Genomic DNA, 14,938 nt, shown 5'->3' with positions numbered 1-14,938 from the left:
TGCTGACACCAAAATGGGTGCCTGGTCAGAATGGGTTAATACAGGGGGGGGGGCACCAATACTTGAACTCCAGCGTCCCCATTCTGAGAACTTTAGCCAAAAATAGCAGACCTACAAGTTCAAAAGGTGTTGTGAGCTTGTAGATCGGATATCTTTTGGCAAAGAGGTTTGGTGCAGAGTGGAAGGAAGAGCAGAATAAGTATAGAGTAATGTAAAAGATCAGGTTTACCGAGTATTGATAGTTTTAAGTGGAAAACATCTGGAAAACAGACATTAACATCAATCCAACACTGATGATACTCAGTGCTGTGCTGTCTTAACAATTCTATGACGCAATCTATGAACAAATTAAATTTACAACACAACTTTATACAATGGTGGTCCTTGAAATTAAACAGATTGAGAATCACTGCTAGAGCCATTCAAAATGACAACTCTTCTCTCATGGGGGTCCCTGGCATATATTTTGGGGTGCTAATTAGTGTCAATTTGGGGGTCCTTGACATGGCGACGTTTGGGAACCACTGAGCTAAGGGACCATTTTACCTGAAAAACGTTGAAGACCCCTGCAGTAGGCTGTATTGGTTTTTTCAGGCAGTACTACTTGTCAGCCAGTAGGTGTCGCCAGACACCAGGGATGTCTCCAAGTGGCTAACAAAGCGAGCCAGGTGATTATGTAGATCAAACTGCTATAGATCTACACAGTATGTGGTTTAAATCTAACTGGTTTAGATTTTGTGTAGAAAATGTGAACCTTTTGATGATTATTGTCATTTTAATGCCGGTTTGGCAGTGAAACCAATCCCTGGGATTACTTTTATTGATGTAGATTACTTGAAGTTTACGATACATTCAAACAAAGTATTTTTGTATGCTCGTTAGGAGATAAAGAACAATTGAATTATGTAATCTATTTTTCTTGTTTCTCTTCGATTGTAATTCAAACTGTGGAATAGAGGTTAGCCTACAGTAGTTTCCTTTTCAGACGTGGTTCATTTGAAACAGTCTAACCTCTCTGGTGTTTGACCAGCTCCTGTAAAGAAATAAATAAAATAAATCACACTTGCGTGAAGTGATAGGCGCCTCTTTTTTTTTGTCTTTTGCTTTTGTACGTCACGGGGGTGGGGTGGGGGGTGCATAGACATGGCTGCTCTATATAGGCCACAGCTGAATTCGGCTACATGAGGCGACGGCACTACCGTCTCGGCACTGCCACTACCGAGGTCTTTTTGTTACCTCGTTCATGTATCTTTGGCAGAACACTATGCCAATATGCCCCAGATACTGTTTTAACGCCGGCCAGCCCACTGTCAGTCTCCTGCATGCGCTCCTGTCGATGCAGCCTGGCTTCAGTGTCCAGGAGCTCCTGACTCAACTCCGTCTCAGTCGCCGACTCCATGAGCTCCTGCAGTTTCATCTCGAGGGCACGCTTGTCCTTCTTCCTCCTGTCCTGTAGCATCAGGAAGCTGAAGAGCACGTCGGTCAGGGTGTCGGGCAGAGCTCCCGTGTCGTCGTTCTCCGCGATGCCAGCGACGATGGAGCAGAAGAGCGGGACGTGACACATGGCGCTGAGCCTCTTGTGCGTGTGCATGTGCGCGATGAATCTCTGGGCCAGCTCCTTATCGACGAATCTCTTCATGAAGTACTCTTCCTTCTGGACGCCTACGAACCCTCTGATTTCCGTCACCCTGTCGACATATTCACGGGGTATCTGTACGGCTGCTGCGGGTCTGGTGGTTATCCAGATTTGAGCCCGGGGGAACAGATTGGCCGTGATGAGGTTCGTCAGCAGCACGCTCACCGACGCCGTCACTGTGACGTCGTTAACATAGTCATGGTCGTCGAAATCCAGCTTGATTGTGCTTTGATCCAGACCGTCAAAGATGATCATGGGATTAACGCCACGGCGAGTGAGCTCATCTTCCGTCACCCACCGTAACGTCGGATGGAACTCGTGGATCAGTTCGAGAAGACTGAACCGTTTATTCTTGACCACGTTCAGCTCCCGGAATGAGAACGGAATCATGATATCAATGTGGCTATTGGCCCTGCCCTCCGCAACGTCGTGAATGAACTTGTACACGGAGAACGTTTTCCCAATGCCGGCGATGCCTTTCGTAATGACGACTCGGATGGAGGGTATTTCTACTTGGTAGAAAGTAAAGAACATCTGCTCCTTCCCGGACGCTTGTCTCGCTTGTTTCTGGAGTTGACGCCACACGTCGCCGGGCTGCTTCGGTTTGCTAGTCCCCAGGCCGTCGAGGCTTCCCACGACCATGCTGGGCGAGAAGATCCCTTCCATGGGGAGGTGTTGGTCCCTGGTCCGACGGGTGTCTTCTGGTGACCTTCTGACCTCTACGTGTGCCGTTCTAAACCTCCTGCAGAGCGACGTGCGCTGTAAACAGAACAGATCATGAATGTTAAACACGCGTTCAATCATAGCTTTAAACAGCAGTGGTTTTCAAACATTTTCATATCCGTTGTTAAATTCGGCATTTTGAGCCACGGACCACCATTTGATGAGATTTAGCCTCTCAGACCCAAAACGTAGAATATTTTGTTAGCGTTGGATGGGATTTTTGTACACAATTCCATGGTGTATTGATGTGGTACTACCATTAGGAAAGAGAACAGGAAAACGTTGATCAAAAATAAAAATTTTAGTCTCAGTCTCTGGTCGCCTCCTCTGGAATCATTTCTGTCTGTTTCCTGATGATTCTCACATTATTTATCACTAAGTAAAACTAACCCAGGCCTGCCACAGTTCTTGCATAGTCTAATCGCAATTACACATTGTAAGCTTGTATAGATCAGCTAAATTTTAAGTAAAAAATAATAATGAATATGTCAGTAATTTCTTTGTATATTTCATATCATATCTAATCTAACCTGTGCATTTTATTTTGATTACCAAACAGAAATGTATGCTTTATTCATATGTTCCAATGTTCCAATGACAAAAACACAATTACATCGTTAATCACATTTATTTATGTGACAATCGTCAACTTAAATTTGTAATTGCGACAGTCCCACTCTAACATATAGTTTGTATATGATAACAGCTAGGCCTATACAGTTGCTGCTTGTGATGATATAGGAGCTAATTTATTATTATCTTTTTAGTCATTATCATAGACATATGCAATTTTACTTTCTTATAACTGTGGTTCTTAAGATAGCCCCCTCTCTATTATGTTTTAATTCATGAGTCGTGCACGTTATTAACAAAATGTGTTAAGAACGTGAATTAAGCAGGAAATGCAAGTGAAACGTCGTGTCAGCTCTTATGTGAGCTGACACATGCATTTCACTTGCATTTCCTGGTTCTCTCTCTCTCGTCAGTCGTCACACAAGATATCTCTGTCGGGTGGGAAGTTCTATCTGGAAACATAATTATGTCCAAATTCTCCAAAATGTTACTTTTCAGCATTAAATGTAGCAGATCTAAAAGCTCAAAGCATGTTTTTGAGCCAGGTTTGCGCTACTTTTAATGATTTTGTGTGACACTGACACTGTGTACTTATAATACTACACTACTACAGTAAATGTACGCCTTATTGTCTCCACCAGCCGAAGGCATGGGGAGAGTATGTTTTGCACTCCGTCCGTCCGTGTGTCCGTGTGTCCGTGTGTCCGTGTGTCCGTGTGTCCGTCCGTGAACAGCTAATCTCGGCCACCGTTAACCCGGTCGATGCCAAATTTTGCACACACACTCCCTGGATGCCAACCATGAACCTCTGCCCCAAACTTTCCAGAACGGCCTGTTATAGCGCCACCAGGAGGCCGCTTTGTGCAAAACAGGTTTTTGCACAGCACACCTACAGATTTTGTCCAAACATCACGCAAATTGGTACACAGTCTCTCTAGAGCCATTCAACGAAACCGGTCTTTCAGATTTCTCACACTCCATCCTGATTGGTTAAGATTGGCTTCCAAAGTTCACAGGAGTGCTCAGTTTCAAACAAAATGCTGCAAATCATGAACACATCGCGTGATTTCCGTGAAATTGTGCACCCACATTCCCACTAGGCCGAGGACAAAATGCCACATGAACAATTTCAACTCAGCCTCAAGGTGGCGCTATAACTGGCCGAAAAGTGTTTTTACCTCTAACTGCACGGATCTGTGGATAACCTGGTGGAGACCTGTGCCCGGAAGGGCACTTTTTCTAGTTGATCATGTTGTACAGTGTATAGTATTATCAAGGGGGGCGTTGATTTACAGGGGGGGAAGAGTTTGAATATGGAGATAATAGGTTTCTCGCCCGACAGTAAAATATGACATTGTGTGGAAGAGAGATAACAGGCAGCAGACATTATAGTTGCAACATAAAATGGTTGGTGTAAAAGGACACACGGAGGTACACCACCCAGATTTGCCTATATTTCATTTAATATAGCATGAACTCACGTCCCTTTAGAACTTTCGGCGACAGCATGGTGAGATTGTGACCAATACAGAGAGAGAGGGGGGAGGGTAAGTAGTAGCCTAAAAAATGCATTTGTTTGTATGTTAGAGGCGAGTCGAGTCCATCTTTTCTGGACGACACCAGGTGGTTTTATAGTTATAAATTAGTATAAAAACAAATGTACGTATGGTACGGTTATGTGTGATTTATAGAGTATATTTAAACACTTACCCTGCAGCTATTAAAGTAGAGTTATTCTGTTGTTCTGCTTAAAATGGAGTCAGTCAGGAGGTCGGAGACGGTCAAACGGAGAGTACTGAACCGAACATGTTACTTCCTTCCTTGTTTTGGAGTTGCTATTGTGTCATAAACCCTCGCATGGCGTCGTTATAAGGGCGTCACCAGATGGTATGGGCGTCACCAGACTTTCCAGTTTTACCACAACCTAGTCAGTGTAGCCTACATTTACACTTGACAGGCCTACATTTACACTTGACAGATCTACCCAGCAGGGGTGATCACTGATCAGCCATTCTGGTGCAATAATGTCCACAGACCCCTTTTCCACCGGTTGGTTCCCAATGGGAACCGGTTCAGTTCTTTTTGGTTTTTAGTCCATGAGCCAGAGCTCCAAAATTGGTGGGAAAACTATACCTTATATTAAATTGTTTATAGGATCAATACAAGTAAATTATACATGATAACCCTTCCACAGTAGTAGCTTTATCCTATTTTCGATTATTTTGCATATTTTCCTATTTGCATATTTAAAAATGTAAAATTTGTAATACTATAAATCATTGACTTCGTGTAAGTACTCAATTGGGGAAAATGTCATGGTGACAATAATCTAATATAGGTATAGTTTTGATTAACGTTTCAATTTTGGTGCTCTGGCTCATGGACTAAAAACCAAAAAGAACTGAACCGGTTCCCATTGGGAACCAACCGGTGGAAAAGGGGCCACAATGTCAACAACGGAGGCTAAACAGAGTATGATAAGTTATTCAGCACAATAATATTAGTCTCCAATATCCATCTCTCTCCAATATTGGAGAGAGATGGATGGATGGATGGATGGAGCTTAAATAAATGTGTCACTCGGAAAAAACATTTTTTTAATGTTACCATTTCACCATTGTAGAACTGGTAGGCTATCGTGAATCTGCCAGAGATAGAAACACTTTTATTTGTGTCGTGATAGACACAACTCTAAACCACAGAGTAGGGGGCCATGTAGCCCTGGAACATGACATGCCATGATGATTACGAGAGTCATGAACCATGGCTAGGGGCCATGCTAAGTACTCATGGTTTTCACCTCAAATACACATGTGAAACAAATGATTATTATGAACGCAATGAATCCAATGAATATCATCGCACACAATTAACTATAGCTCTGTACTTTAAGCCCACTGTTTCCCCCCCCTTCTTATCTACAAGATCACAACGCTGGGTGCCACAGGTGCACTGTCGCTCCGATCCACACCAAACTTGGCAGTTGGCACAAACCTCAAGGCACAAAAGGCCTGATATCACACAACAGTCACATGGTACCAGGGCCCCTTTAGGGCCCCTTTTCCACCAGGGTTGAACCAGCTGGTCACACGGTACCAGGGCTCCTTTTCCACCAGGGTTGAACCGGTCACACGGTACCATGGGCCCCTTTTCCACCAGGGTTGAACCGGTCACACGGTACCATGGGCCCCTTTTCCACCAGGGTTGAACCACTTCAGTTCTTTCTTCCCCCGCCTAATATTTAACCAGTTCAGAGTGTTTCCACTGAACCCTAAAAGGTGATTTGGAACTGGAACAAAAAAAAATGGCCACCGGTTCTGTGTAAGTACCAAGGTTCCAAGAATCTATAGAACGGAACCATCTCTAGAACCAAAGTTATTTTGGTGGAAAAGGGGCCCAGGGAGGAGGGAGCACGTTTGGGGGGCCCGGGGACACAGGTTCACTGCTGCTCCAATCTGCATTCTGGCCTACACCCACATTCCAAATTCCACCCCCGCCTTACAGTCACAGCTTGGCAACCTGTCCAACCTGTACGGCGTGATGTTCGACTCTAGCCTTTCATTCATTCACTAAGGTTTCATTTCATTCATTCACTAAGGTTTCATTTCATTCATTCACTAAGGTTTCATTTCATTCATTCACTAAGGTTTCATTTCATTCATTCACTAAGGTTGTGCAATCCTGTTTCTTCCAACTCCGTAATATAGCAAAAATCTAATCATTTATCTCATTCCCTGACCTTGAGAAGGTAATCCATGCTTTCATCACATCACGCCTAGATTACTGCAACTCACTCTATTCCGGACTCAATAAAAAAAAAAACTATCTCCCGTCTTCAAATGTTACAGAATCTAGCAACCAGATTATACTCACCAACTCCAGAAGGCATGACCACATTACCCCTGTCCTCGCCTCCCTCCGCTGGCTGCCTGTTCATTTTTAGGATTGATTTTAAATTACCACTTTTAAGGCACTACATGGCTTGGCCCCCCATCTACATAAAAGATAATGCTGGAGCCCCATAGGCCAACACGTAGCCTTAGATCGGCAAGCAAGGCTCTTCTGGAAGTTCCGGCTACCCAGCTTGTCACCATGGGTGAGAGGGCTTCCTCGGCCCGGGCACCTAAGCTGTGGAATGCTTCACCAGAGGCCCTAAGACACATTACCCTACTGAGTCCTTTTAAATCACAGCTAAAAACCCACCTGTTCACGATGGCTTTCACTTGAATTATTGATCGTTTTATTTTGTGTTCACCCGTTTACTTGTTTTAGATTTGTTTACTGTTGTTGTTTTATTCTACTGCACTGCATTTTATTCTGTATTGGAAAGCACTTTGTAACATTGTTTTAAAAAGTGCTTTATAAATAAACTTAAGTTTATTATTATTATAGCTATACAATAAAGAGATAGTTGCACTTCCAGGATTAACAGGTGACATACTGTAATCAAGGTGTTAAGCAATCCGTCATATCAGGCTAGATGCTTAATCAGTCACCCATTTAAACAGGAACTTTAATTAGTTTGACTTTACTAGGTTAGGGTTACGGTTAGGTATAGTTTTACTGCGGTAAGGCTAGGTTTAGGCATGGTTTAACTGAGGTTAGGGTTAGCTTTAGGCACAGTTGCAAAAACAAAAACTGTCAATCACAGGGACTATGGTCAATAACAGCCGGTTTGCCTAGAACTGAGGTGGGAATAATGCATCATTCAGGTATTAAAAGGAAAACCGGAGAGACTCGTTTAAGTTATCTTTTTTTATTAAAGGTGCAAAGTATGATTGCAGACCAATTTCAATGTGGACTTCATCTTCATCATCAAAACAGGCCAGGGTAGCATTTAAAAATGGCTTCCCAGTGCTCCCTGATGAGTAGCGTGGTCTGTGCTATCAATAATCAATATGCCAATGTCTGACATCCACCATGTGACAAGGTGTCCTCACATTATTACACAATTAGAGGTACAATCAGTGGTACAATATGCAACAATCACCATAAAGATCCATGAAAACAAGCACAACACAGTGTAATAGTATATATAGGATTTAGAACAGCAGTTGTAACAGACATTAGTTAGTAGCAGGCAAGCTAGTCATGAATGGCCTACTTGTCAACCTACATTATGGTTACTATTATAATGCTGAGGAGTCGGTACCCCCTGGAGCCCCCTCAAGGAGCCCCACTTCCACAGACCCCACTTTGACAGCCCCTGCCATAGACTACAGTATGTTTCCAAACTTTCCAGACTGCTGACCAGACTGATGAGGCAAGCAGGATGCGACAGCCAGACTGTGGGCACTACCCTCGATAGAAGATGATTCTTTAAACACCGAACCTGAAGAGACGCTGCATCAGACCACATCACACGATTACGTCAGATGTCGTCACATACAACCTTATGTAAAGTGTAACCGTGAGGCCAACCGCAGGATATCTTCTCATGCGGTTTTTCCCAGCATTCATGATTTGGTTGAATGCACCCAACCTGACCAGAGTTCCGTGGTCACCAGAACCATCGTCCTGACCAGACAGACACTGAAGTGTCGGTCTCGGGCGCATTCTCTCCTACAGCCCCACATCACTCTTTATACTCTACATCCAAACCATGTCTGACACCCAAGAATCCAAGATAGACCTCGTGAAGAGATTCCTGAGGTCGTACGACTGGCCGGCTAAGGGCATCGTTTTCAGAGACATCTGTCCTCTGCTGAAGGAGCCCGCCGCTCTGGCGGCGGTGATCGACCTGTTCGAGGAATACGTGAACCGGCACCACCGGGAGGTGGAGCTGATCGCGGGCGTGGACGCGCGTGGCTTCGTGTTCGGCGCCGTGCTGGCCCAGCGGCTGGGCAAAGGCTTTCTGATGCTCAGGAAGAAAGGCAAGCTGCCCGGGCCCACCATGTCCGTGTCCTACACGCTGGAATACGGCCAGGCCGAGCTGGAGGTCCAGGCGGACGCCGTGGACCACCCCGGGCAGAAGGTTCTGATCATCGACGACATCCTGGCCACCGGAGGGACCATGGCGGCCGCCTGCGAGCTGATGGCAAAGCAGCAGGCCGAGGTTCTGGCCTGCTTGTTCGTCGTGGAGCTCAAGGATCTGAACGGGGCGCAGAAGGTGCCGCGCACCGTCTACTCGCTCATCCAGTACGGATAAGGGGGGCCGTGTTGGCACCGTTTGGACACATCTTGGCCTTTAAATGCGTGAATGTCCGCTGTGAAAGTCCACGCCAAAAGACTGTTTCTGTGGAGGAGCGGTCTCTCTCTCGTTTTCCCATAATGGCTCCCTCCCTCCCAATCATAGCCAATTGACTGAATTGAATGGAATATGAAGAATCTGAATCACACGTTTATCCCATGAGACGTGACCGTAGTTATTGTAATATTAAGAAGTTCTGTTTTTGTTTTGAGAAATCAAAGGTCATGACAGAATGCATGACATTGTGATATTGGTGGACAAAGTCAAATGAAGATTAATTTGTTAGTTTTATATTGTTCAAGTTATTTTAAGTTTCACTATATAATAGTCACATGACTTGAAAAGAATTGGGATGGAGTGTCTTTGGCCTACTGGGAGTGAGTGCATGCAAAGCTGTGGACACATTTAACATCTTTATTTGCATTCACATTTTACAAGGAATTTCTTGAACACAAACAATAGTGGATGTGCAAGCTTGAAAGAAACTGTACAACAAGTGCTTCAGGATACAGATCACGGGTACAGAATGCATCGACTTCTCCATATAATGGCGACTGCCAATTATTGCAGACAATGAACAGAATTTTGCCGATGCCTTAGCTCTCGGCTTGGGCATGCCTGCAATCTGCAGGCCCCTCACGACTGATTTATGGACATTACCGAGGCTTCCAAATATGAACACAAGTAGTTTACATTTGTAGCCAAGCTGTATAATAGCATCCTTAAGACACACACACACACACACACGCACACACACACACACACACACACATTCTAGATGTGCCAAAATAATAAAGAACAAAAAAAAAGCTGGTGGAGACTGGAGACGGCTGTATTGATTATGTGGCTGGCCTGTGGTGCATATCAACAGAGCGTAGACCCACAGCTATACTACATCTAGCTGACGTAATTGTCAGCCCTATAGCCTCATCCAAGTGCCCTCGTGTCACTAAAACCCTCTATAATATAATAATATATAGGGGCCTTGAACGTTTTTCAGACCAAGGACCCCTTAGCCGAGAGATGAAGCTATAGGGACCACCCACTACATATGGGGTTCATGCTAAATGGGTGTTTTCAGACATTTAACAACTTCCTAAACCCTCAATACTTTGTAAACTTAACCATTGGCTTGGTTCTGTCAATTTAATAAAGTCTAGTCTATCAAGTCTAGTCTTTTAAATTAGGCCCATATTAGCCAAACTCAATTTCAACTCTACCTGTAACAGCAAGAGTCCTATAAGGTTCACTCTGTTTTTTAGGCATGCACCCCACCCGCCATTTAAAGCAATTAAGCATACCGTAAGTCAACATTATTTATGGTAACATACCTGTTCGTCACCATGGATCCCAGGTGTTTGAATCCATGGCGGTACATCCGGCTTGGCCCATGCAGTGACTGCATACCAACACGCTTGGCCATGTTTGAGAGAGATCTGTGTTGGTGCACTAATAACTGGGGGGTGTCCGTCAGTGCAGGGGTGATGAACGGACAGAAGATCCATTTCCCCCCGCTGGGGGCTCCTCACTGCCAGGTGAGCTAGCAGGGTACAATAGAGCAACACAGAAATGTCTGGGGATGATTAGTATTGGCAAAATTACTAAAGTCTGATAAAAGGATGAAATAAGTACAAGATATAACCTACTTGTTTTCTCCTCTCAGTCCTCCTACCTCTTTAGAAATGTTGGAACAGACTGTAAAACTGGCGGATCTCTCCAGCCTTCCTGTTAACCTCCACGTCGTTAATGCTCTCGTGTTTATTGACGAAGGCCTTGCTGATCACGTACTTCTGAAAGCCGAGCTCTGGTCTTCCTTCTCCTTTGTTCACGTAACTATTCACAAGTGCCGTAGTGTAGCGCACGCTGAGGCCGTGCCGGAAACATGCTACACTTTCAACAGGAACACTGTTAAGGCTCAAGGCTCGTTCATAGTCTGGATTTTAGGTGGTGAGGTGACCACCGCTCCGGTGGTGAGGTGACCACCGCTCCGGTGCTGAAATAACGTTGAGCGGTGGTGAGTAAAAACAGAGAGGGGCTGGGGCGGTGGTTTGCTTTTCACCGCGGCTCGTGACGTCATGTTGTAGTTGGGTGAGCCTTTAGCCTTTAGCCTTTAGGATTAATTAGAGCTCCAGGTCTTTTAACAGCTACAGCTACACTCTGCAGGGCCGACACATTATTTTATATTATTGGGGAATTAATTTCGGACGACATCACGGTTGTAGAGATCTTATGAATTTCATCATCAAAAAAACCATTCTCGAATTGACTAGCTGAGACATGAAGCAGGGACCCCCTCACTACATATTGGACTAGCTGAGAGATGAAGCAGGGACCCCCTCACTACATATTGGACTAGCTGAGAGAGATGAAGCAGGGACCCCCTCACTACATATTGGACTAGCTGAGAGATGAAGCAGGGACCCCCTCACTACATATTGGACTAGCTGAGTGAGATGAAGCAGGGACCCCCTCACTACATATTGGACTAGCTGAGAGATGAAGCAGGGACCCCCTCACTACATATTGGACTAGCTGAGAGATGAAGCAGGGACCCCCTCACTACATATTGGACTAGCTGAGACATGAAGCAGGGACCCCCTCACTACATATTGGACTAGCTGAGAGATGAAGCAGGGACCCCCTCACTACATATTGGACTAGCTGAGAGATGAAGCAGGGACCCCCTCACTACATATTGGACTAGCTGAGAGATGAAGCAGGGACCCCCTCACTACATATTGGACTATCTGAGAGAGATGAAGCAGGGACCCCCTCACTACATATTGGACTAGCTGAGAGAGATGAAGCAGGGACCCCCTCACTACATATTGGACTAGCTGAGAGAGATGAAGCAGGGACCCCCTCACTACATATTGGACTAGCTGAGAGAGATGAAGCAGGGACCCCCTCACTACATATTGGACTAGCTGAGAGAGATGAAGCAGGGACCCCCTCACTACATATTGGACTAGCTGAGTGAGATGAAGCAGGGACCCCCTCACTACATATTGGACTAGCTGAGAGATGAAGCAGGGACCCCCTCACTACATATTGGACTAGCTGAGAGATGAAGCAGGGACCCCCTCACTACATATTGGACTAGCTGAGAGAGATGAAGCAGGGACCCCCTCACTACATAATTGACTAGCTGAGAGATGAAGCAGGGACCCCTCAGGGACCCCCTCACTACATATTGGACTAGCTGAGAGATGAAGCAGGGACCCCCTCACTACATATTGGACTAGCTGAGAGATGAAGCAGGGACCCCCTCACTACATATTGGACTAGCTGAGAGATGAAGCAGGGACCCCCTCACTACATATTGGACTAGCTGAGAGATGAAGCAGGGACCCCCTCACTACATATTGGACTAGCTGAGAGATGAAGCAGGGACCCCCTCACTACATATTGGACTAGCTGAGAGATGAAGCAGGGACCCCCTCACTACATATTGGACTATCTGAGACATGAAGCAGGGACCCCCTCACTACATATTGGACTAGCTGAGAGATGAAGCAGGGACCCCCTCACTACATATTGGACTAGCTGAGAGATGAAGCAGGGACCCCCTCACTACATATTGGACTAGCTGAGAGAGATGAAGCAGGGACCCCCTCACTACATATTGGACTAGCTGAGAGAGATGAAGCAGGGACCCCCTCACTACATATTGGACTAGCTGAGAGATGAAGCAGGGACCCCCTCACTACATATTGGACTAGCTGAGAGATGAAGCAGGGACCCCCTCACTACATAATTGACTAGCTGAGAGATGAAGCAGGGACCCCTCAGGGACCCCCTCACTACATATTGGATTAATGTTAAAAAAAAAAAATCACACCCGTGATTTTGAGGGGGAAGAAATTGCTCTTTGCTGGAAAATGTTTAACTCAGCTGATGCTTCATATCCATATGAGTAAGATTTCCGGATAACATAACAGTATTTCATCTTGTGGACAGGCTGAGTTTATTATGTGTTTGTAACAATAACCAGATTTGCTCATCATAAAACGTATTGCTGTTTTCTACATTTCCATGACATAAAGGTTTACAAAGTTAGCCTGTAAATGGGATCCAGCATACATACAGTATGTGTGCTTTACCGTAAACCATGTGTGCTTTACTGTAAACTTTATAGTAAAGTTTAGCCTGTAAATGGGATCCATACAGTATGTGTGCATTCCTTAAAGTAACATGAAAGCGCCACGCACATACAGATTCAAAAGAAAACTAAACAAAAAACGTTTTAGTGCATAATAAAAGAAATTAGCTCAGTACCTGAAATGACAAAATGAATCAACAAATGTAGAACTTAATGTTACCTACACATTATTTCTATATTTATATCTATGTTCCGTTTAGCGCTATTCAATAAGTTATCTATATATTTCCGCATAACAGCGCCTTTTTAAACAATAGTGTTTAGTGCAATATGTACATGTCAAAACATTCATTCAGGACCAATATGAAACAGCACATTCACTGGGTCAGTGACCAATATGAAACAGCACATTCACTGGGTCAGTGACCAATATGAAACAGCACATTCACTGGGTCAGTGACCAATATGCAACAGCACATTCACCGGGTCAGTGACCAATATGAAACAGCACATTCACTGGGTCAGTGACCAATATGAAACAGCACATTCACTGGGTCAGTGACCAATATGAAACAGCACATTCACTGGGTCAGTGACCAATATGAAACAGCACATTCACTGGGTCAGTGACCAATATGAAACAGCACATTCACTGGGTCAGTGACCAATATGAAACAGCATATTCACTGTGTCAGTGAACAATATGAAACAGCATATTCACTGGGTCAGTGACCAATATGAAACAGCACATTCACTGGGTCAGTGACCAATATGAAACAGCACATTCACTGGGTCAGTGAACAATATGAAACAGCATATTCACTGGGTCAGTGACCAATATGAAACAGCACATTCACTGGGTCAGTGACCAATATGAAACAGCACATTCACTGGGTCAGTGACCAATATGAAACAGCACATTCACTGGGTCAGTGACCAATATGCAACAGCACATTCACTGGGTCAGTGACCAATATGAAACAGCACATTCACCGGGTCAGTGACCAATATGAAACAGCACATTCACTGGGTCAGTGACCAATATGAAACAGCACATTCACTGGGTCAGTGACCAATATGAAACAGCACATTCACTGGGTCAGTGACCAATATGCAACAGCACATTCACTGGGTCAGTGACCAATATGCAACAGCACATTCACTGGGTCAGTGACCAATATGAAACAGCACATTCACTGGGTCAGTGACCAATATGAAACAGCACATTCACTGGGTCAGTGACCAATATGAAACAGCACATTCACTGGGTCAGTGATCAATATGAAACAGCACATTCACTGGGTCAGTGACCAATATGCAACAGCACATTCACTGGGTCAGTGACCAATATGAAACAGCACATTCACTGGGTCAGTGACCAATATGCAACAGCACATTCACTGGGTCAGTGACCAATATGAAACAGCACATTCACTGGGTCAGTGACCAATATGAAACAGCACATTCACTGGGTCAGTGACCAATATGAAACAGCACATTCACTGGGTCAGTGACCAATATGAAACAGCACATTCACTGGGTCAGTGACCAATATGAAACAGCACATTCACTGGGTCAGTGACCAATATGAAACAGCACATTCACTGGGTCAGTGACCAATATGAAACAGCACATTCACTGGGTCAGTGACCAATATGAAACAGCACATTCACTGGGTCAGTGACCAATATGCAACAGCACATTCACCGGGTCA

General features: G+C 44.8%; 2 protein-coding genes across 2 annotated transcripts; one reads left to right on the top strand and one right to left on the bottom strand.

The window, feature by feature from the left end:
• Positions 1-51: 51 nt before the first annotated feature.
• Positions 52-4,763, bottom strand: LOC310855845 (protein NLRC3-like). Its single transcript, XM_083761008.1, has 2 exons — positions 4,643-4,763; positions 52-2,395 (listed from the first exon to the last, which is right to left on the bottom strand). The coding sequence occupies exon 2, from the start codon at positions 2,300-2,302 to the stop codon at positions 1,196-1,198; it is 1,107 nt and encodes a 368-aa protein (XP_083617134.1). The 5' UTR covers positions 2,303-2,395; positions 4,643-4,763; the 3' UTR covers positions 52-1,195.
• Positions 4,764-8,534: 3,771 nt separating this feature from the next.
• LOC310855976 (adenine phosphoribosyltransferase-like) lies at positions 8,535-9,369 on the top strand (the record flags this gene model as incomplete). Its single annotated transcript, XM_083761192.1, has 1 exon — positions 8,535-9,369. The coding sequence occupies one exon, from the start codon at positions 8,535-8,537 to the stop codon at positions 9,078-9,080; it is 546 nt and encodes a 181-aa protein (XP_083617318.1). The 3' UTR covers positions 9,081-9,369.
• Between the last annotated feature and the right edge of the window lie 5,569 nt (positions 9,370-14,938).

The sequence above is a fragment of the Protomyctophum parallelum genome (assembly GCF_964188405.1).
Source record: "Protomyctophum parallelum genome assembly, chromosome: 3".
Classification (NCBI taxonomy): domain Eukaryota; kingdom Metazoa; phylum Chordata; class Actinopteri; order Myctophiformes; family Myctophidae; genus Protomyctophum; species Protomyctophum parallelum.
The sequence above is the reverse complement of the archived record's forward strand: the minus strand, read 5'-3'. Positions and strand labels throughout refer to the sequence as shown.